The sequence below is a fragment of the Ochotona princeps genome, chromosome 15 (genome assembly GCF_030435755.1).
Source record: "Ochotona princeps isolate mOchPri1 chromosome 15, mOchPri1.hap1, whole genome shotgun sequence".
In the NCBI taxonomy this organism is placed as follows: domain Eukaryota; kingdom Metazoa; phylum Chordata; class Mammalia; order Lagomorpha; family Ochotonidae; genus Ochotona; species Ochotona princeps.
This window is the reverse complement of record NC_080846.1, coordinates 47,864,646-47,886,858: the sequence shown is the minus strand read 5'-3', so window position 1 is coordinate 47,886,858 and position 22,213 is coordinate 47,864,646. Positions and strand designations below refer to the sequence as shown.

Genomic DNA, 22,213 nt, shown 5'->3' with positions numbered 1-22,213 from the left:
TATCGTTGCCTCCTCCTCCGGCTTCAGCAAGTCAAACACCCGCCGGACCCGCCCAGCCCGTAGGCCGCGCACACACGAACACGTAAACTCCTGGGAGGCGGGAGCGCGCGCGCAGACCCACCCCGGCTCGTGCACGCGCACGTCGAGGGACACTCGCCCCCGCCCTGGGCCTGGGGTGCCGCGGGGGCGCGCCTCGCTCCCGCCCGGGCTGGACCCCGGCGGCCCGCGCGCGCCCGCGAGCTCCAGTTCCTCAGGGAGGCCGAGGAGCTGAGGCGCTGGGGGAACTCGGAGGAGGGAGACTGGGAGGCTGCCGGGGTGGCTGGGAGGGAAAAGGGGCCGGGTGTCTGGGTGTCTGGGCGGCGCCAAGGCGGTGAGGGGGCGCGGTCACCCAGGACGAGGCGCAGAGGGCCACGTCCCCCACCCCTGACTGGTGAAGAAGTCCGCCCCGGTGTGTCTCCCTCGCGGCCTCCAGACATGTCCGAAGTGAAGAGCCGGAAGAAATCAGGGCCGAAGGGAGTCCTCGCGGACCCCGGCCAGCGGAGCGAGGGCGGGAGGAACGCGGAGCCCCGGGGCGGCGGGGGCTGGGCAGACCCCCGCACGGGCCTCAGCCTCCTGTCGCTGGGGACGTGTCTGGGCCTGGCCTGGTAAGTGGACACGAACGCCTGTTTCTACCCCGGCCCGTCTCCGACCTCCTGGGTTCCCCCTTGCTTTTCTGAGCTCCGCGCCACATCAGCTTCCACCCGGCCACCCCTAACCTCCAGCCCCCCAGTCCAGAGCCTGCTGCTCCCAGGCCGCGACCCCACAAGCAGGACCCTGCCCAACTTTGCATGTTCTTTGCCTTGTTTCTCGTAACCAACTCCGCCTCCCTTCTAACAAGCAGAGGCTAACGTTTGGGGAACGAGGTGGCCGTTCCGCTAAGATTTGCAGATGGAGAGCAAACCTTGTTGAGAATGCAAAGCATTGACGTTGCCATAAAACCTCTACTCGCTCTCCCTGGGTCCAGGACATCTGGGCCTCAGTCACCGGCCCCACGAACACCCGAACATCCGATAGAAACCTTGCAACCTTTAGAGTGCATTGTCTCCACGCAGCAAATGTTAATGATACCGAAGTTGGGGAGATTTCGAATTTCAAGTCTTCCTAAACTACTAAACTTCAATATGTATTGTAAAGCTACAGAAATAGGTTGCTTGCCTTAAGATTAAACATACATTAAATCCCAGTCTATACGAAATTGTACCACATAATTCAAAAATTCAAAATAAAAATACATTTAAAAAAAAAAGACTAAACATACGTGGTGCCAGAATGATGGCTAATTTAGCCAATTAGCTAATCTTTCATTTGCAAGCGCCGACATTCCCCCAAAGACGCCAGTTGTGTCCCAGCTACTCCACTTCCCATCCAGCTCCCTGCTGCTCGTGGCCTGGGAAAGCAGCTGAGGATGTTCCAAGTGCTTGGGACCCTGCACCCACGTGGGAGACCCAGAGGAAGCTCTTGGCTCCTGGCTTTGGAATGGCTCAGCTCCGACCTTCGGGGCCATTTGGGGAGTGAACCAGCAGATGGAAGATTTCCAGGGAGCTAATGTGCCTGGGAAACCAATGAAAATGGCCCAGATCCTTGCGTCCCCACACCCACTTGGGAGACCCTGAGGAAGCTCCTGGCGCCTGGCTTCTAACTCACGCACCTCCCACCTTTTGGGAGTGAACTAGCAGATGGAGGATCTGTCTCCATTCTCTTATTTTGCCCGTTTTCTTTAGGAATAATCTATTTCATTTTAATAACAAGTGATACTATAATAGTAACAATTTGCCTGTTTCTCTCTCTCTCTGTTTTTTTTTTTTTTTTACTTTAGGAAGTCCTTTATTGCAACTGGGTAGAAATGGGAGCAGGGGTGGAGGGGGAGAAAACTAGAAGGGGCATGTCAGTGGTGGCAGGATGGGGGCTGCCAGGGCGGGGAAGGGGCAAAATGGAGGGCAGGGGAGGGAAGGGAAGCGAGAGGAGGCACAGGTGGAGGCTCATTTATACAACCAGGGGGTCTGGGGAACTGGTTGGGAGGAGGGGCTGTGGGTGGGCCCCAAGGGACAGGTGACAGATTATCTGAGCCTCGGGTAGGGGATGGGGACTGGGGGAGAGGCCCGAGAGATTGGGGGTGTTGTCTGTGTTTTTCATCCCTTTGTGAAGTATTCAGAGGAGAGAGCAGAGGTTTCTCTCTTCCAGAGACCCTGGGGGTCCTGGGGTCTAACACGTCTTTAATGCTGGTACACATTCAGTCATACTTACTCATGACTCATCCCAAGTTGCGTATTTTCCAAAGTAAAAAAAAGAAAGTTGAAATGTTGATTATATGTTCTTTTCAGAAATCTGTATTTTATTCAGGCGGTACATGTTTATTGAATACTGGATTTAAATAAACTCTTCCACCTTTGTTTAGATACTATTTAAAAAAAAAATTGGGGGAAAGTTATTGCGGTAATAGACCTTAGACTAGAAGATACATTGCTGATTTTAGTTGCTTATTCTCTTTAGAAGCCAAAACTTCATCGTCATGTGAGATCCACCACATCACAAAATATTCACCTTTTCAGTTCATTCTTTTCCTGGGAAAATGCTCCGATAGGAAACTAAACTTTTAAGGAAATAAAACTTGAAAAGCAGATGCTTTAGTTAAGAAATGTACCGTTAGAGTTTTTGTTGTCGTAATTAGCTACAATGACAAGCGCATGTTGCATTCATTAGTAAAATTAAATTTAAGATATATATACAAAATATTAATGCAGAATCAAAGGGCTTTTTAATGGACAGTTCTGTAACTTCTAAAATAGTTGACTTAGTTGCCGTTAGGAAATTTTTCCCAGTAAGAATTAAATTATGTATACATTGTGCACTTTGGCAAAATAGCTATTCATGATCAACTTTGGAATCCAAATTTATCCTAGTAAGATATTTGCAAGCCAGTTCCAAATTTAGATGTAGCACCTCTGAAAATGTTAAACCACACTAAAGGCAAAGGAGTTTGGTCCGGTGGTTAGGTCATCCATTAGGAATGCTCACATCCCAAATGAAGTGCCTGAGTTCAAGTTCAAGTCCATTTGGAAACCAGCCTACCACTGAAGCACACTCCAGGAGGCATTTCAGTGACTGCTTCCTGCCATCCTTGTGGGAGACCCAAATCGGCTCTCTACCTCGGCTTTGTGGTCCAGCCCTGGCTGTTGCAGGCAGTTGAGCAAGAGACCAGTGGAAGGACAGTGTTTTCCAAAAACCAGGTTCTAAGTTCATATTGGCATGCACAACAAAAGATAACCTGTGTGTAACGTAGGTTTCTAAGTAGCACCTATGGTAGACAGTAGTTTCAAATGAAACTTATTTCATGTACCATAATAGGCATTAGTTAGATCCTATATGGGCGCTGGTTCTAATCCCGGCTGCTCCACTTCCCGTCCAGCTCCCTGCTCATGACCTAGGAAAGCAGTCAAGAACGTCCCAAAGCCTCAGGACCCTGAACCCACACGGGAGACCTGGAAGAGCCTAGGTGCTCCTGGCTTCGAATTGGCGCAGCCTCAGCCATTGCGGCTCACTTGGGGAGTGAATCATCGGATGGAAGACCTTCCTCTCTGACTCTCCTCCTCTCTGTATATCTGATTTTCCAATAAAAATAAGTAAATCTTTTCTTTAAAAAATCAGCAAATCGGGGGCCAGTATCCTGGTGCGGCAAGGCAAGCCAGCAACTCCGGCATCACATGTGAGCACGGGTTTGAATGTGGACTGCTCTGCTCCCAGCTTCTGCTGATGTACCCCTGGGAAAGCAGTGGGTGATGACTCAAGTACTTGAACCCCAGCCGCTAACGAGGGAGACCTGGATGGAGTTCTGGCTCCTGGCTTCCTCCTCGCCAGACCCCAGCGCTGTGAACCAGTGGATGAAGAAATCTCTTGTCTCTGTAACTCTATCAAATCTCTTGAAAAACAGAATCCATTTTGGCTTTGGACAGTTTTACAACAGCTGTAAGCTTAATAATGCCATCTGTGAGTTGGAAACATCACCCACCATCTTTGCAAGGGTGCACAAAGCTCGTAGAACTTCACCTCTCCATTCAGTTTGGAAATTTTAAAATATGTATCACTGGAAATGAATTTTACTAAAAATAGTCAATTAGTGGTTCTCAACTATGCACTCAGTCTCAGGGCTGGGGGCAGGCACCTGCCTGTTAGAGCTGCCAGGAGCTGCCAATGTGCTCTGCAGCTTCCGATCCGCGGCATTCAGTGCTGTGATTTACACGGGCATTAAATATGCCTCTTTTTTTTTAAGTTATGTCTTTTTTTTAAGATTTATTTATTTATTATTACAAAGTCAGATACACAGAGAGGAGGAGAGACAGAGAGGAAGATCTTCCGTCGGATGATTCACTCCCCAAGTGAACCACAAGGGCCAGTGCTGCGCCGATCCGAAGCCGGGAACCTGGAACCTCGTCCAGGTCTCCCACAAGGGTGCAGGGTCCCAAAGCATTGGGCCGTCCTCGACTGCTCTCCCAGGCCACAAGCAGGGAGCTGGATGGGAAGCGGGGCCGCCGAGATTAGAACTGGCTCCCATATGGGATCCTGGTGCATTCAAGGCGAGGACTTTAGCTGCTAGGCTGTGCCGCCGGGCCCTCAATATGCTTCTGCTCCACTGCCTTTTGATGACTCAATGGACAGAGTTTCAACTGCTGCTTTTTCTGAGCTTGAAGAATTGAGCTAAAGTAAATAACCAGTATTAGATCCAACGCATTTGTTTTGTGCTCGCTCATTCAAGTCCTATGCAAACAGACGTTCACTTACTCGGACAGCTTTTTTCCCTTCTGCTTTGCCCTGTATTGTGCCAAATGAGGACTACACTCCAATTTTATATCTAAAATGCATCAGTGTGAAACATATCATAATCAGTTGTACATTATACATACATGTGTTCTGTTGTCACTTTGAAAATGGCTCTTGTGGGGCCCGGTGCTGTGGCCTAGCGACCAAAGTCCTCACCAGTTCTAATCCTGGCAGCCCTGCTTCCCATCCAGCTCCCTGCTTGTGGCCTGGGAAAGCAGTCAAGGACAGCCCAAAGCACTGGGACCCTGCACCTGCATGGGAAACCCGGAAGAAGTTCCTGGATTCTGGCTTCAGATCGGCACAGCATCAGTCGTTGGGCTCACTTCGGGAGTGAATCAATGGACAGAAGATCTTCCTCTGTGTCCTCTCTGTATATCTTACTTTGTAATAAAAATAAAATAAATCTTAAAAACAAAAGAAAACAGAAGATGCCTCTCTTTCTTAAGACGTATTTATTTGAAAGACAGAGAGACGGGGAGAGACAGAGAGAAAAGAGAGATCTCTTGCATCTACTGATTCACTCCCCACATGACCACAACAACCAGTGATGGGCCAGGCTGAAGCCAGGAGCTTCGTACAGTTCTCTGATATGGGTTCGGGGGCCCAAACACATGAGTCATCTTACACTGCTTTCCAAGATCATTAGCAGGGAGCTGGATCAAAGAACAGCAGCCAGGACTTGAAGTGGTACTCGTACTGAATGTCTCAGCGACTTTACCAACTACATCTCAAATCCAGCCCTTCTCTTGTGTTGTTATACCTTTTCTCTTACATGGCATCTTTTTTTTTTTTTGAAGTTTATTTTTATTTGAAGTGCAGAGTTACAGAGAGAAGGATCTTCCATTTACTGGCTTACTTCCCAAAATGGCTACAAAGGCCAGCACTGAGCTGATCTGAAGCCACGAAACCTGAGCTGCTTCCAGGTCTCCCACATGGGCACAGGGACACAAGGATTTGGGCTGTCCTTCACTGCCTTTCAAGGCCATTAGGAGGGAGCTGGTTGGGAAGTAGAGCAGCCAGGACTTGAACCGGTACCCATATGTGACAGATTCTTGACAGATTCTTACCCTAAGCCACTGTGCCAGCCCCACTCTGAAACTTCAAGTCACTGTCAACTCTCCTCTCTCCAATGCTCTGCTCCTCCCTGGACTACTGTTCAATGTTTTATTTTTTAAATATTTTTGTTTTTTTTAAGATTTATTTATTTTGGGCCCGACAGCGTGGCCTAGCAGCTAAAGTCTTCGCCTTGAACACGCCAGGATCCCATATGGGCTCCGGTTCTAATCCCGGCAGCTCCACTTCCCATCCAGCTCCCTGCTTGTGGCCTGGGAGAGCAGTCGAGGACGGCCCAATGCATTGGGGACACTGCACCCGCGTGGGAGACCCGGAAGAGGTTCCTGGTTCCCGGCTTCGGATCGGCGCAGCACCGGCCCTTGTGGATCACTTGGGAAATGAATCAATGGACGGCTCCTTAAAGATCTATTTATTTTTATTGAAAGGCAGATATACAGAGAGGAGAGACAGAGAGGAAGATCTTCCGTCTGATGATTCACAGGCCACAAGCAGGGAGCTGGATGGGAAGCAGGGCCGCCAGGATTAGAACCAGCACCGGTATGGGATCCCAGGCGTGCAAGGTGAGGACTTCAACCACTACGCTATTGCGCTGTGCCCTAAAATACTTTTTAAAAGTAGATAACTGGCTTTTCCCACATTTTAAAGCATAAGAACATTTTCTAGAGGTTGTCTAAATGGCCTTGAGGAGTAAAGATCAAAGATTTTGTTCTCCATATTCTCAATAGTTTACTCTGTCTTCCTGCAAAGTTTTCTTCTGTATATATCTGATACAGATATTGCATCATCTTTCTCCCAGGAGTGTAAACTATGAACAAGGGTAGTGTTGGACCCACCTTTGCATGAGTTAAGCCAGTACCTACCCCGTACGTGGCTCTTTGAATAGTCATAAAAATAAAAGATACATCTACCTATGCAGAAATTCAATTTTTAATCAGAAGCAGGTGTAATGCTCCTTTGAAATTCAGATTTAAATGCATATAAATTAGACAATAATGATTCTTTTTTCCTTTTCCAGGTTTGTATTCCAGCAGTCAGAAAAGTTCGCAAAGGTACAAAACCAGTATGAGTTACTGAAATTAGAAACCACCGATTTCCAAGGACTTCAAAGCAAAATCAAGTTAATTTCAGAAAAGGTAATGATTGATTGACTTATCTGGAAATGATTGTTTTTTTCTTCCCAACTGCCATTCCTCTACCCCAGTTTCTTTCCTGCTGTGGCTTACAGCACTAGTCTTAATTTGTACTGGTCTCTCTACCTCTTGACATTTTGCTGCTAGTTCAGTTTAAATTCACATTGGACCTTGGAAAGGCAAGAACTATCTTAATAGTTTCTATCGTTTAAAGAAAAATTACTTACTAGCCAGATGTTCATTTTCTACGCAAGTGTCAGTTATCTAGACCCAGTAGTTGATCTCCAGTTATGAAATTAGAATATGAGGGCCTGGCATGATAGCGTCTAAAAGGCCTCACCTTGAACATACCAGCATCCCATATGGGCGCTGGTTCTCATCCCGGCAGCTCCACTTCCCATCCAGCTCCCTGCTGTGGCCTGGGAAAGCAGTCGAGGACAGCCCAAAGCCTTGGGACCCTGCACCCGCATGGGAGACCCAGAAAAAGTTGCTGGCTCCTGGCTTCAGATCGGCGCAGCACCGGCCGTTGCAATTGCTTGGGGAGTGAACCATCAGACCAAAGATCTTCCTCTCTGTCTCTCCTCCTCCCTGTATATCTGACTTTCCAATAAAAAATAAGTAAATTTTTTTAAAAAAAAGAAATTAGGATATGAATAGCACTTACTAGAAAAACATCTATCAACTTACTTTCCATTCTTAAGGATATATACATATGCATATAGGAATAACTGGTCTAAAATAGTGATTTATTCTTTAGCCAAAAATGTTCAAGTGAAAATTAAAATAATACTATGTCTATATTTTGTTTCTTCAAATTGCAAATGATAATTTCTACCAGGCATATTATTACAGTGACTCTTAAAAATATGAAACAAAACCATTTTGTAACCCACACTTGCAGGGACAGGGTCGGCTATAATCACTGAGGCATCGCGTGAACCTCTTCCAGCTCTCTGAGATCAGACGATCATTGGGAATCATGCTTGGGTCAGTCATCCATTCATTGACTAAGTGTGTTCATGCTATGAAGTGTGCAAGGGCTTGTACTTGGAAACAAGGTGGTCAAGGATATTACAAAACTAGGAGGTAGGCATTTGGCCCAATGGCAAAATGCTATTTGGAACACAAGAATCCCAGATCTGGAGTGCTTGAGTTCCCTCATCTAGGCTTCATTGCTAATTCTAGCTTCCTGCCGATGCATACCCTGGAAGGGAGCAGGTGGTGGCTCTGCTGGCTGTGTCCCTGCCAGCCATCGTGTGGACTGGGTTTCCAGCTCCTGGCTTGCCATGACCTGCTCCTGGCCATTCGGAGGATCTGGGTTATAACCTGCAGTGGAGCACATTGACTTTCTCTCTCTCTCTCTTAAAAAAACAAACAAAAAAAAGTTTGTGGGCCCAGTGCTGTAGCTTAGTGGCTAGAATCCTCGCCTTGCATGCCCCAAAATCCCATATAGGTGCTGGATCATGTTCCCCTGGCTGTTCCACTTCCCATCCAGCTCCCTGCTTGTGCCCTGGGAAAGCAGTTAATGATGGTCCAACACCTTGGGACCCTGCACCCATGTGGGAGACCCAAAAGAAGCTCCCGGCTCCTAGCTTTGGATTGGCTCAGCTCCAACCATTGCGGCCACTTGGGAAGTAAATCAGCTAACAGAAGATCTTACTCTCTGTCTCTCCTCCTCTCTGTATATCTGCTTTTCCAATAAAAATAATCTTAAAAATAATGTTTGTAGTTAAAACAGACACAGACGAAGTGGAAAGTCCAGTTCCCTGCGGCTACATGCACAGAATGAGTGTGTGGTCCTCGGGGCTGAAGAGCCAGCATCCCCCCTGTGCCAGGGACGTCCCTGCGGGGGCCCAGGCGCTCATGGGGAGGAGTTGGTGTTTTTGACCTAAGTCAGACCAAGTTGGAGTTTGGTTGTAATTGTCGGGAGAACTCTACCTTATTGATAGAAATCCAGGAACTAGAAACTTCATATACTCAGTTAGAAACTTAATGTTAAAAGATATGTTAAACCAAGTTAAAGTTTATTTTTCAATAAAAATCCTGTGACCTAATGTTTTTGAAGCAGATTTTTAAAGTATCATCGCAGACTTGAAGAAATATTCTCGCCCTGGCTGCTTTCTCTCGGTCTGCCGTGAGAGTGGTGGCAGCATGGCTGTCCTGTGAACAGCTGGCCCTGCAGCTGGCCGCGTGCAGGAGGAGGGCGGGGCGCCTGGCGTGGGCTCAGCACCATCATTTTCTCGGAGAAACACGTGAAATCTTGGCCTATATGTCATGATTTATTAAATAAGATTCTTATGAGGATGGGGTATCATATCTATGCAAACTCTAAAAACTTACAAGCACTAATTTTTCTTTAAAGATTTATTTTATTTTTACTGGAAAGGCAGATAATAGGAGAAAATACAGCCAAGATCCTCCACCCAATGATTCACTCCCCAGGCGGCCGCAATGGCTGGAGCTGAGCCAATTGGAAGTCAGGAGCCAGGAGCTTCCCTCCGGGTCTCCCACATGGGTGCAGGGTCCCAACACCCTGGGCCGTCCTCCACTGCTTTCCCAGGCCACAAGCAGGGAGCTGGATGGGAAGTGGGGCCTCTGGGATCTGAACCGGGACCCAATGGGATCCTGGCAGGTAAGGCGAGGACTTTAGCTGCTAGGCTACCGCGCCTTGCCCTTAAGCACTAATTTAAGGTATTTGCTTTCTTTTTTTTTTTTTTTATTCATTAATTACATTGTATTACATGACACAATTTCATAGGTACTGGGATTCTCCCCCCTTCACCCCAAACCCCTCCCCCATGGTGAATTCCTTCACCATGATGCATAACCACAGCTCAGGTTCCGTTGGGATTCCCTAATTACAAGCTCACACCATACAGAGTCCAGCATCCCACTGTCCAGTCAAGTTCAACAGCCTCTTAGGGAGGCCCTCTCAGGTTTGAGGGCAGAGCCAGCAGAGCGTCACCTCGATCAATTAGAAGCTCCAACATATCATCAGCAACAGTCCAGGTACAATGAGACTGGTGCAGAGTCCACTGATTGACATAGTCCATCTTAGAGTTTCCCCTTGTCCAGTTTTCCGCTGGAAGCATATAGCTGAGGTGGTTGATTGATCTACTCCATCTTCTATCTTTTCTTGGTTAATGTTTTGATTCCTCCATTTTGTTCAGGGGAATCCCCAAAGAAACTTTGAGGTGTTCCCAGTCCAGGCTCCTACATGCACTACTAGTAAGCACAGTGCCCGCCACAGTCCATCATTCCGATCAGCTGGTGGTTGTAATCCCTGGGTTGGATCTATTCTGAGCCCCGACCTCCATTGGAACCAATGAGTATTGCAGCTCTTCCCGGCTCTGCCCATCACACACTAGTCCCTCACCTAAACCAGTGGGAGGTGTGCTGGTTGGGTGCTGCATTCCCTATTGGCACAGGCTATTTCACCTTGGCATTTGGTGTTTTGTACTGTTTTTATCGCAACCAAACCTGGCCAGGCCCCCACACAGTTCCAGCACTCGGACTTGCCAGTGGGTGACGTGAACTGACTCAGCCTGGTCTGCCCCAACCCGAGCCAAATGTATGCCAGTGGGTCACTTTCCAAAGCCTCTTCTGGGTTGTTTACCTCCATGCTTCCTGCGTTTATTTGTAGGGTCAGTGTCCTGTCAGAGGAACTGTTCAGATTCCTCCATCCGACCCCTTCCTGGTGTCAGGCTTCACGCATACCAGCAGGTCCTTCGGCCAGCACCGCTCTTCAACCCATTCTGGTTCCTGCTGTTGAGAGTTTCAGCCCAGCCACTATTAAAATACCCCGGCAGCCTCTAAATGCTAGTTACTCTGGTATACTATTTGCGGATTAATCACAGTGGTGCTCTGGTGAAAATCTAAATGGGAAGGTCCCTTCGGTAAAAACGAGCTTGCCGCTTCAGAATACAGCTCTGAAAGAACTAAAGCTAACAGTGTATGCGTTTCCCCAGTGTACAAGGATTTCTCAGAAGGGGTGTTTAAAGGAGTGTGCATTACAGCTGGATATGTACTTTCAAAATAATGTTTGTACACAATGCTGCAGACTGTGACTGTTACCTGCTCCGTATGGACACGTACTGTTGCCCTCTATCACCTGCTAGCAACCACTTCACTGGAACGGCTTATAGCCAGGGGTGTTTTGTTTTTCCCCTAAAAGTCAACACACTTGTCCTTGTACTCTAAAACATGAGGATTGTAAAAAGCCATAAGACGTGGTCTCCGGTGCTAGAACTGTGGCATAGCATGTAAAGCCACATCCAGATGTCTGCTTATGTCCTGGAAAAACAGTGGAAGATGGCTCAAAGCCTTGGGACCCTGCACCTACATGGCAGACCCAGAAGAAGCTGCTGGCTCCTGATCAGCTCAGCTCCAGCCATTGTGGCCATTTGGGGAGAGAACCAGCAGATGGAAGATCTTTCTTCCTCTCATTCTCTCTGTAAATCTGCTTTGGCAATAAAAAGAAATATTTATGGGTCCGGTGCAGTAGCCTAGTGGCTAAAGTCCTCGCACTGCAACTGCAGGGATCCCATATGGGCACTGGTTCTAATCCCGGCAGTTCCACTTCCCATCAGCTCCTTGCTTGTGGCCTGGGAAGGCAGTCGAGAACAGCCCAACACGTTGGGACCCTGCACCTGCGTGGGAGACCTAGAAGAAGCTCCTGGTTCCTGGCTTCGGATCGGCACAGCACCGGCCATTGTGGTCACTTGGGGAGTGAATCATCGGGCAGAAGATCTTCCTCTCTGTCTCTCCCTCTCCCTGTATATCTGACTTTCCAATAAAAAAAAATAAATATTTTTTAAAAATTAAAAAAATAAATATTTAAAAATAAATGAATAAGTAAATAAATCTTTTTTTAAGCCATGTCCCTTAACCTAAAGGATTTAGATATAGGCCAGGCCTGGACCAGGCCCTGACCAGGAGCCAGGAACTCAATGTCACATGGGTGACAGGAATCCAAGGACCCGGGCCAATGTCTGCTGCCTTCCAAGTGCATTAGAAGGAAACTGGATCAGACAGAGGCAGGACTCAATCCCAGGCCTCCAACCAGCCGTTTAACCCACAGCAACTTCCCCTCAACTGTATTTTTAGCTCATTCTTGCCTTTGTAAAATTAGGTTTCTAATAAATATAAGAGGTTGATCAAGACTTTTTTTTCCAAGCAGGAACTCCTTAAGTATTTAGGAAAATAGCAAATTTGATACTAAGTTTCAATTTGTAAAAAGCTAGATAACCATTCAAAAAAAAAAGCCATGTAAGCTACTTTTTGTAGGAGGAAAAAAAAAGAGGAAAGTAATTTACTTCAGGCTCTGTAGCACTTATGCCTCCATGAAAATGCACAAATGTCGAAGATTCAGCTGTGTATTTTCCTAAAATAAAATTTGTTAAGAGACGATAATGTGTTTTGCCAGGATGATTTTGATGTACGTGGATATCTTAGACATCCTCATAATCTGAAGCCAGCTTGTTATTCTCCTGAGTGTTAAAGTATGTTTCTCTAATGTAAACATTATTAAGTAGCCTTGGGAATTGTTTTGTGTGTTACAAATGCAGCTTGAGTCTACTGAGAGTATCCTGCAGGAAGCTACGGCGGCCGTGCCTTTGCTGACCCAGTTTGAACAGGAAGTTGCCAGCCTCCACAGTGTCGTGCAGGGCATGCAGGATACTGAAGAAGCACTCGGCCAGGAGATGCAAAGGGTTCATCATAAGCTCCGGAACAGTACCGATTTCTGGAAGAGAACCCTAGAAGAAATGAACGTGAACACAGACACGTTCAAGTCGGAAGCCAAGCAGGTACATTCTCAAGTCACTGTCCAAATTAACTCAGCTGAGCAAGGAATAAAGCTGCTCACGGAACGGCTGCGAGACTTGGAAGACAGCACACAAAGAAACATTAGGACAGTAAGACGACAAGAGGAGGAAGATCTTCTGAGAGTGGAGGAGCAGCTTGGCTCCGACAGCAAAGCAGTTGAAAAGTTGCAAGAGGAGCAACAGGCGCTCGTTGCCAGAGAGGAGGATCTCACTCGTAAACTCGCCGACTACGCGCCCAGAGTGGACGAATGCAAGACCCATCTGCCGACCATCGAAGATGCAATTCGCTCCATTCTCAGAGTCTCTCAGGATCTGCTTGGAACAGAGAAGAAAATGCAAGACTTGACCTTGCAGATGTTCAGTATGGAAGATGATATGCTGAAAGCCGTATCCGAAATCATGGAGATGCAGAAAACCCTGGAGGGAATGCAGTATGACAACAGCATACTAAAGATACAGAACGAACTGGATGTTCTGAAGGGAAAGGTTCGACATGTTGGCACATATTCAAGAGAAAAGGGGACTTCAGAAGGTCAAAATCTAGAAAATAAAGAAAGTGGTGATGACTTCTAAATTCACCACATTTACTCTGATGAGCCACATCATATATTAACCTAAGTCCATGTTTTTCAGCTTGCAAACGCCTCACTCATCCTGCGTTATTGGAAACTGCCATCCCCATACACATGGACTAGCCACAGCGTTTCTCTTTTTAAAAGTTTCATTTTAACCACTTGAGATAGAAATTATTCTAACATATATTTCTTTTTAGAACAATACACTTAATATTTTTAAAACGTTTTTCTACTAGCGAATGGATTTCATTCTGAATTTTGCTTGTTATATTGGACCCAAGTAAGTGCTGACGCAAGGAACCATTGAAGAATTTTTACCATTTCATTAAGTTGCTGTTTTTCAAGCCTATGTCTACTTGTTATACCATTTCTGTCAACTTGTTTTGCTGTCGGGTTGGCCAGTAACGTGCCAGTCACAGCCAATTCTTCTCGTCCCTCTGTTATTTACTGCAGGGTAAAAATCCTTACAACCCAAGTTTACAGGAATTTTGTCCAAAATAAAACATAGCGTGCCGGAGGGAGAGCCCGGCGGCTTTGCTGTGTGTTACTATGCACTTTCTCAAAAGTATGAATCCTGGGAAATGCTTTACTTTTTTTTTTAAAGATTTATCCATTTTATTACAGTCAGATATACACAGAGGAGGAGAGACAGAGAGGAAGATCTTCCGTCCAATGATTCACTCCCCAAGTGAGCCTCAACGGGCCGGTACGCGCCGATCCGAAGCCGGGAACCCGGAACCTCTTCCGGGTCTCCCATGTGGGTGCAGGGTCCCAACGCATTGGGCTGTCCTCGACTGCTTTCCCAGGCCACAAGCAGGGAGCTGGATGGGAAGTGGAGCTGCCGGGATCAGAACCAGCACCCATATGGGATCCCGGGGCGTTCAAGGTGAGGACTTCAGCCGCTAGGCCACGCCGCCGGGCCCAATGCTTTACTTTTTATTAAGGTTCTAAACTGTGTTAAAGACACTAACACGACTTTTTTTTTTTTGGTACAATTCAATTTGGACTTATGTAAGACCTTCCCTATGAATTACATGTTTTATGAGCTTTTGGGATATCTTCACATACTTGGGCTTTTTTTTTTAAGGTTCTGAGTTTAGAGTCTTGAGTTTGCTAAATAATAATCTCTATATAAACTGGCCTTGTCAAAATAAAAATACAGCAGCAAACTTACAGCTTATTTTAGAAGAAAACACAGCATCATAATAAATGGAGACAAATATGATAACCAAAAGTATGTCAATAAAGATTCCTCAATCTGTGGAACTAAACCTGTGTTACATGCTTTCTTTTATTCCAGAGTATGGAGTGCGGTGAACCACACTCAGGAGTTCTAGTCTGGATCGTTTTCTTTGTGCCGGTCATCACCCACTTGTATAGTACAATTTTAGTCAATGTAGAGAACTTGTAAGCATTGGTTATGAAAGTAACTGTGATCAGGTGATCTTGGTGGACTTGCAAGTTTAGAGACATCCCCAACAAGCCATATGTCGGAGGTAAAGGTCCTATGGTATAGGCCCTTAAATTATACAAATAGCCCTACTGTTAAGGAACATAAGTTCTGCAATGTTAATTATTGAATTTCCTGTCTTAAGATCTTACCTATGTGTTGGGCCCGGAGCTGTGGCCTAGCAGCTAAAGTCTTCGCCTTGAACACCCTGGGATCCCATATTGGCGCCAGTTCTAATCCCGGCGGTCCCAATTCCCATCCAGCTCCCTGCTTGTGGCCTGGGAAAGCAGTCTAGGAAAGCCCAATGCTTTGGGACCCTGCACCCGCGTGGGAGACCTGGAAGAGGTTCCAGGTTCCTGGCTTCGGATCAGCACAGCACCAACCATTGCAGTCACTTGGGGAGTGAATCATTGGATGGAAGATCTTCCTCTCTGTCTCTCCTCCTCTCTGTATATCTGACTTTGTAATAAAAATAAATTTTTATAAAAAAAAAGATCTTACCTATGTGCACTGACAGAATTGTGCTTGTTTGCGTTTGTTTTGTTGTTAATAAAGTAGATCATGATATTGGCTTTGTGATCATGAAGTTAGGAAGATTACTAAGATCATAAAGTTACTTTGTGGGGTTTTTTTAAAGATTTATTTTATTTTTACTCGAAAGTTAGATATACAGAGAGGAGGAGAGACAGAAAGGAAGATATTCCATCCATTGATTCACTCCCCAGGTGACCACAACGGCCAGTGCTGCGCCAATCCGAAGCCAAGAGCCAGGAGCTTCTTCCAGGTCTCCCATGTGGGTGCAGGGTCCCAAGGCTTTGGGCCGTCCTTTACTGCTCTCCCAGACCACAAGCAGGGAGCTGGATGGGAAGCAGGGCCACCAGGACACAAACCAGCACCCATATGGGATCCTGGTGTGTGCAAAGCAAGCACTTTAACCACTATGCCACCGCACCAGGCCTGGGACATTGCCTTTGAATTAACTGTTTACTGTCCCTTTCCCGCACTTCACTGTAATTTTTTCTGCACTACTTAAAATTAAAAGTTTGTAAGTTAAAATTGCCATCAAAATAATATTCTGGGCATATTGTGCTTTTATTTGTGCTAAGGTAAATTTATGACAAAAAAAATCTCGAAAAAGTTGAATAAGCTAAATTCAAGAAAAATAACTCACAAAGAAATATACTTTAGGAAAAAACAGTATCTTTAAACTACAAATTTTAACTTTATACGCATGTTTTGAAACTTGCATATTTTATTTTGAAGTCTTTGTTCTGTATTTTAAATTATCCATTTTTTTGGCTTTCTATATGCCAAACTGTACTACAGACTCTTAAGAAATGCAGACTTTTCTGTTTCTGAATTTTTATAATCATCCTCTTTGAAAAGTAGAGAGGTTCCCTCCACTGGCTCACTCCCCGGTGCCTGCCATAGCTGGAGCTGGGCCAGGGACTCCACTGGCTCTCTCGCCGGGGTGGCAGGGACCCAGGTACAGAAGTCAGACCTGGCACTGCGACGCGGGATGCGGGGTCCCAAGCGGCATCTTGACCGTCACAACCACACCTGCCGCCCTGCATCTTTTCACTTGTTTAAGTTCTTTTCATTTATTTGAAAGGCAGAGATGGAGAAGAATCTTTTACTTTAAAACAATCTGTTTCTGGAAAGTGGACTGAAGTCTCCCGTGGATGAGTGGAGTAGTTACCACATTTCCATCTCCTCGATTTTGGGGCCATAATTTATTAATAATTCATTCTGGTAGAGTAAATGTAGCGTAAAACCAAACAATTGACTTTCACAGTATAAACAAGATACCCTGGCAGCAGCCCTTGGCAATCTATTTGCATCATTTTACATTTGCTGTTTATCTTTCCTCATAGTTGAGCATAGAATCCATAGGCTGAAGTTAATTTTCCATTTGAACCAAATAGCCCCAACTGACCAATTTCCATTCTTGGTTTAATTTTTAGCTTTATATTATTTATTGGACCTACCCATCTTATCACTAGGCTCAATTAAATTTTTTCATTCCCCTCTTCATTTTGTTAACCATACATTAAATTTCCAATATTCAATATGTAATAAAATACAATTTCCCCAATGGTGCATGCACATATACACACACACACACACACAGAGCCCAAAATCCATCACTATCACCACCAACAAAAACAACTTTAAATATTGCCAGGCATTTGGCCCAATATATTCATCAGCTAGTATGTTCAAGTTAAAACAAAGTGGCAATTTAAAGACATCAGGATAATAATGTGTGTATAAAAGTATGTATATATATCAGTGTGCACCATAAGTGTATTTACTGAAGCTGAAATAAAAGCTAACTTGTCTTCCTTCCCAAGTCTAGCATAGCTTGTGTACAGATTTCTACCTCCTTTTTCCAGCACCTGAACAACGTGTGTGTCCTGTTTAGCTTATTTTGTTATTGCACAGAGGGCTTATGGTTCAAAAACGATAAGAGAATCACTTCTCAGCTTTCTGACTCACATCAAGTGTAAAATGATAAGAGGAAAAAAGGTTAATAGCCAGTAGCATTTTATGAAATGTCTTTGTTTTCCTTCTTACTCATTAGTAATGCACTTATGTTGTTCTAAAGGATCTTGCTTTTGAAGCATCTTTTAACTTAAGCTTTCCCAAAGAGCAGTGACGTTGTAGTTAATACATTAAATTGAAGTTGAATCGTGTTCAGCTTTTTAACAGATTTAATCACTGTGGTATTATATTTTCTCATAGTGTCAGAAATCTGAAGCTATCACGGAACAATTGAAGTCTTTACAAATAACTGCTCATCTAAAGCGTCTACAGGAGGAAATTAATGAGGTAAAAAGTTGGTCCAACAGGATAACTGAAAAACAGGATATCTTGAGCAATAATGTGACAGCTCTTTCTCACGACATTACCAAAGTAGACCAAAGGACAGCTTCCTTGGCAAAAGATGTCGGTCTCAAGGTGACAACTGTAAAGACAGATATACGGCGCATTTCGGGTTTAGTAACTGATGTGACATCATTGACCGATTCCGTACAAGCACTGGAAAGTAAAATAGTGACAGTCGAGGAAAACACAGTGAGGAACATAGGTGACCTTCTCTCAAGTAGCATTGACCGAACGGCAGCTCTCCGCAAGACGGCATCTGAAAACTCCCAAAGGATTAACTCTGTTAGGGAGACGCTCTCTAAGCTGAAGCATGACTTCAACAAGCACACGGACAGATTCTTAAGCTTAGAAAGTGACAGAGCTAAAGTTCTGAAGACAGTGACCTTTGCGAATGGTCTAAAACCAAAGGTATACAACCTAAAGAAGGACTTCGCCCGCTTGGAACCGTTGATCAACGACCTAACGCTTCGCATTGGGAGACTGGTTACTGACTTACTACAAAGAGAGAAAGAAATTGCTTTCTTAAATGAAAAAATATCCAATTTCACACTAGTCCGGGCTGAGATTAGTGATATCAAAGATGAAATAACACACATCTCAGATATGGATTAGTTTGGCATTTAGAATAGACTAAGGTGGCCTTTTTTTAAGTAGGAACAATGTTATGTATGGAAAGACTGATCAGAAACAATGATATTTTGGAAAGAATACATTTTGTATTTGATTGTTTTTATAGTAAAAATAAATGTCTTAACACTTTATTTTCCAAAATAAATACACTTGCAACTTTATAGAGCAAGAACCTCACCCATACCCCCGACATGCATGTGCTTAGACAGTCACACACATGTACACACACATACATGTGCACATACTACCACAAGCGGGGGAAAGCACAATGTGCCTCAACAGGCTTGATGGGGCGGCGGTACCTGAACGCCAGCTTCCCCTCCCTGGCCGTCAGGAAGCAGGCTGTGTGGTCAGGGCCCCGACAGAACTGCCTGACAGATGGCAGAGCTGCCGAATGGGGTCAGGTGGGTAACACGCCACCGCATGCGGCCTTGGGAAACACCTGGCCTGGCCCTGCCCACGTGACTAAGGGCGGGGCTCCATTCACTACATCTGTAGCAGGCTGAGTTTTGAGTTGATACTTTTGTGAGGCCCACGAATGGTGTTATAAATACCCAGATGGACCTTGGCAGAAAAAATATATATATATTCCCCACCCCTGATAGAGGAAGAGCAACTAAAAAGGTCATGCTCAACTTGCTGCAAAAGAATGAGGCAGGACTTTGAGGCCCTCCGTGGCTTTAGGGAACGGGAAGAACAGTCATTTCAATCACTTCGGGTGCCATACAACAAAGTGCCATAAACTGGCAGCCTAAACACCAGAAAAGATTCTTGTCTAGAGGCCAGGATGTCCAAAGGCGAGGTGTCAGCAGCCCCGCAGTGTCTGGTGCGGGCTTCGTGGTTCACAGCGTCTGCAGCCATTGCTCACAGCAGCTTTCTGGGGCCTCTATTCCAAGGGACTGACTAATCCCATTCACGAGGGCTCCTCCGTCTTGACCCATTACCCTCTTAAGACCATCCCATTAGTCACTAGTTTTAGCAGAGGAATTGGGGCAGACCCACAAGCATTCTAGACCCTAGCAAGCACATTGCCTCAATTGGCATTAGGGCAGTGGCATCCAGACAGCCAGTTAGAAAGGGGTCTGGATCTCAGGAACTCTGCCGAGCCTCAAAACAACACAGTGTGGCGATGCCAGGACCAGGAGCAGCCACAGCACCTGCAGGAGAGGGTTCTCAGGTTAAGGAGAGAGGGGACACTGGCCTGGCAAATCTCCACTCTGCCTGATCTGAAACAAATCATCTCACCTAAGGTGCTGATGTTACTTATCTATAAATTACTGAAAATAATAACTATTTATAGAGAGTTCTTAGGAGGATGAAAGGAGACAATGCACACAAAATTTGCAACAATAGCTGGCACATGACAGTGCGGAGTAAATGGTAGCCATCACCGCTCAGTTTCTAAGAGTCTCCAAAGTAGAAACTCTCTAATGTAAACTCTACAGAAGTTAAAAGCAATCAGAGAGACTGAGGAATCAGAGCAAGTTCAAATCCATCCCTGTCACACCCTTGCTGTGTGACCTTAGCACAGTTACTTAAACATGCTTTTTCCTTATTTTAGAAATAAGAGTCAAATCCATTTTGAAGATTGACAATGACGATTATTTAACATTACAACCATGACATGATTCAATAGTGATACTAAATGGACGTGACTATTACTAGCTAATGTTCTAATAGCTTTATTCTAGCTAGGAAACTATTGTGCACTCTGCAGAAACTGTGGAAAGCACATAAATACGAGAGAAAACAGTAACCATCCCTAAGCAATCAAACCCAACACACAAAGATAACTTTTTAAAAACTTCTGACATTTAATGCAAGAAATGAGCACCTTCTCCAAGCGGAAGCTGGTTCACTTCTTCACTGTAATCCTTAATACTCTATATTTGTGAAATTAATGCAAATATATACCAAAAACAGAAGTGGAAAAGGATGAGATATAATTGCCAACCAAGTTTGCTCCCCATACGCTTCTTTGTGAAGACTGCCACCTGCTTGGATGAGCCAGCACAAGCTCTAGGTAGCAAGACAGTTCCCTGGGATAAGATTATTCCTTGGGGGTGAGCAGCTCTACAAGGGTACTTCACGCTTGTGGAAGAAAACAGAATTAGCGGCCCAGCGAGGTGACCTAGTGGCTAAAGTCCTCGCCTAAAACGCACTGGGATTCCATATGGGCACCGATTCTAATCCCGGTGGCCCCAATTTCCATCCAGATCCCTGCTTGCGGTCTGGGAAAGCAGTCGAGCACAGCCCAAAGCCTTGGGACCCTGCACCTGTGTGGGAGACCTGGAGGAAGTTCCTGGCTCCTGGCTTCGGATCGGTGCAGCACCAGCTGTTGTGGTCACTTGGGGAGTGAATCATCGGGCAGAAGATCTTCCTCTCTGTCTCTCCTCTGTACATCTGGCTTTGAAATAAAAATAAATAAATCTTAAAAAAAACAGAAAATGGAATTAAAAGATAATTCGTTTAATAAAGTACAAGAATTTGAAATCTTAAGGTTTCATAATACTAAGTGTTTGAGCATTCCTCTTATACATACATCTCAAAATATTTTAATACCAACATAAACACCTGTTAATACCATTTTCCCACAAACTTTTTGAGATTCCCTCATGGATACCACATAGAGAACATCACTATAGTACATTCTCATGTGAGATTTGGTATTTTTAATAACACCCAAATAAACAATTATAATCCATGTAATCCTTTTAATAAGACAATATATTTTTTTCATATGAAAATGACTTAAGGGCCCAATTAAGTGGCCTAGTGGCTAAAGTCCTCACCTTGAACACATTAGGATCCCATATGGCCGTCAGTTCTAATCCCAGCAGTCCCAATTCCCATCCAGCTCCCTGCTTATGGCCTGAAAAAGCAGTCGAGGACGGCCCAAAGTCTTGGGACCCTGCACCCATATGGGATACCCATAAGAGGTTCCTGGCTCCTGGCTTCGGATCAGCACAGCACCGGCTATTGTAGTCACTTGGGGATTGAACCATCAGATGGAAGATCTTCCTCTCTGTCTCTCCTCCTCTCTGTATATCTGACTTTGCAATAAAAATAAATCTTTAGGGCCCGGCGGCATGGCCTAGCGGCTAAAAGTCCTCGCCTTGAAAGCCCCGGGATCCCATATGGGCGCCGGTTCTAATCCCTGGCAGCTCCACTTCCCATCCAGCTCCCTGCTTGTGGCCTGGGAAAGCAGTTGAGGACGGCCCAAAGCTTTGGGACCCTGCACCCGTGTGGGAGACCTGGAAGAGGTTCCTGGTCCCGGCATTGGTTTGGCGCGTACCAGCCCGTTGCGGCTCACTTGGGGAGTGAAACATCGGATGGAAGATCTTCCTCTCTGTTTCTCCTCCTCTCTGTATATCTGGCTTTCCAATAATAATAAAATCTTTAAAAAAAAAACACACATGGAAAATGGAGTAAAAAGATGAGTTTGTAAAAAAAAAAAAATCTTTAAAAAAATGTTTAAAAAGCATTTTAAAAATGCTTAAAAAAAAAAAAAGGAAAAAATTCCCAAAGCAGGCATTGTGACACAGCCTCCCATCAAAGCATAGGTCTTGGACAATCCTGGCTCCTGGCTTTGACCTGGTCCAATCTCGGCTGTTGCACACATTTGGGGAGTCAACCAGACGGCGAAAGACTTCTCCCTGTCATGCTGCCTTTCAAATCATCTTTAAAACATTTCAGCTAAGAGTATTCCTCTCAGTGCCAAATAAATAAAACCACTTATTGATTTGGTCCTGGTTCTACTCATTATTGGAATAATGGCCCAGAAAT

The 22,213-nt window shown here is 45.2% G+C and overlaps 1 protein-coding gene across 2 annotated transcripts; it reads left to right on the top strand.

Moving 5' to 3' along the window:
• Positions 1–352: 352 nt before the first annotated feature.
• On the top strand, positions 353–18,649 carry IKBIP (IKBKB interacting protein). Of its 2 annotated transcripts, none has more exons than XM_004583126.4 (3): positions 353–644; positions 6,944–7,061; positions 17,654–18,649. In XM_004583126.4, exons 1-3 carry the CDS (start codon positions 475–477, stop codon positions 18,407–18,409), a joined length of 1,044 nt encoding a protein of 347 aa, XP_004583183.1. In that variant the 5' UTR covers positions 353–474; the 3' UTR covers positions 18,410–18,649. The 2 variants fall into 2 exon arrangements, with proteins under 2 accessions (XP_004583183.1, XP_036348349.2); XM_036492456.2 differs by lacking the exon at positions 17,654–18,649 and adding an exon at positions 12,626–13,524.
• Positions 18,650–22,213: the final 3,564 nt, after the last annotated feature.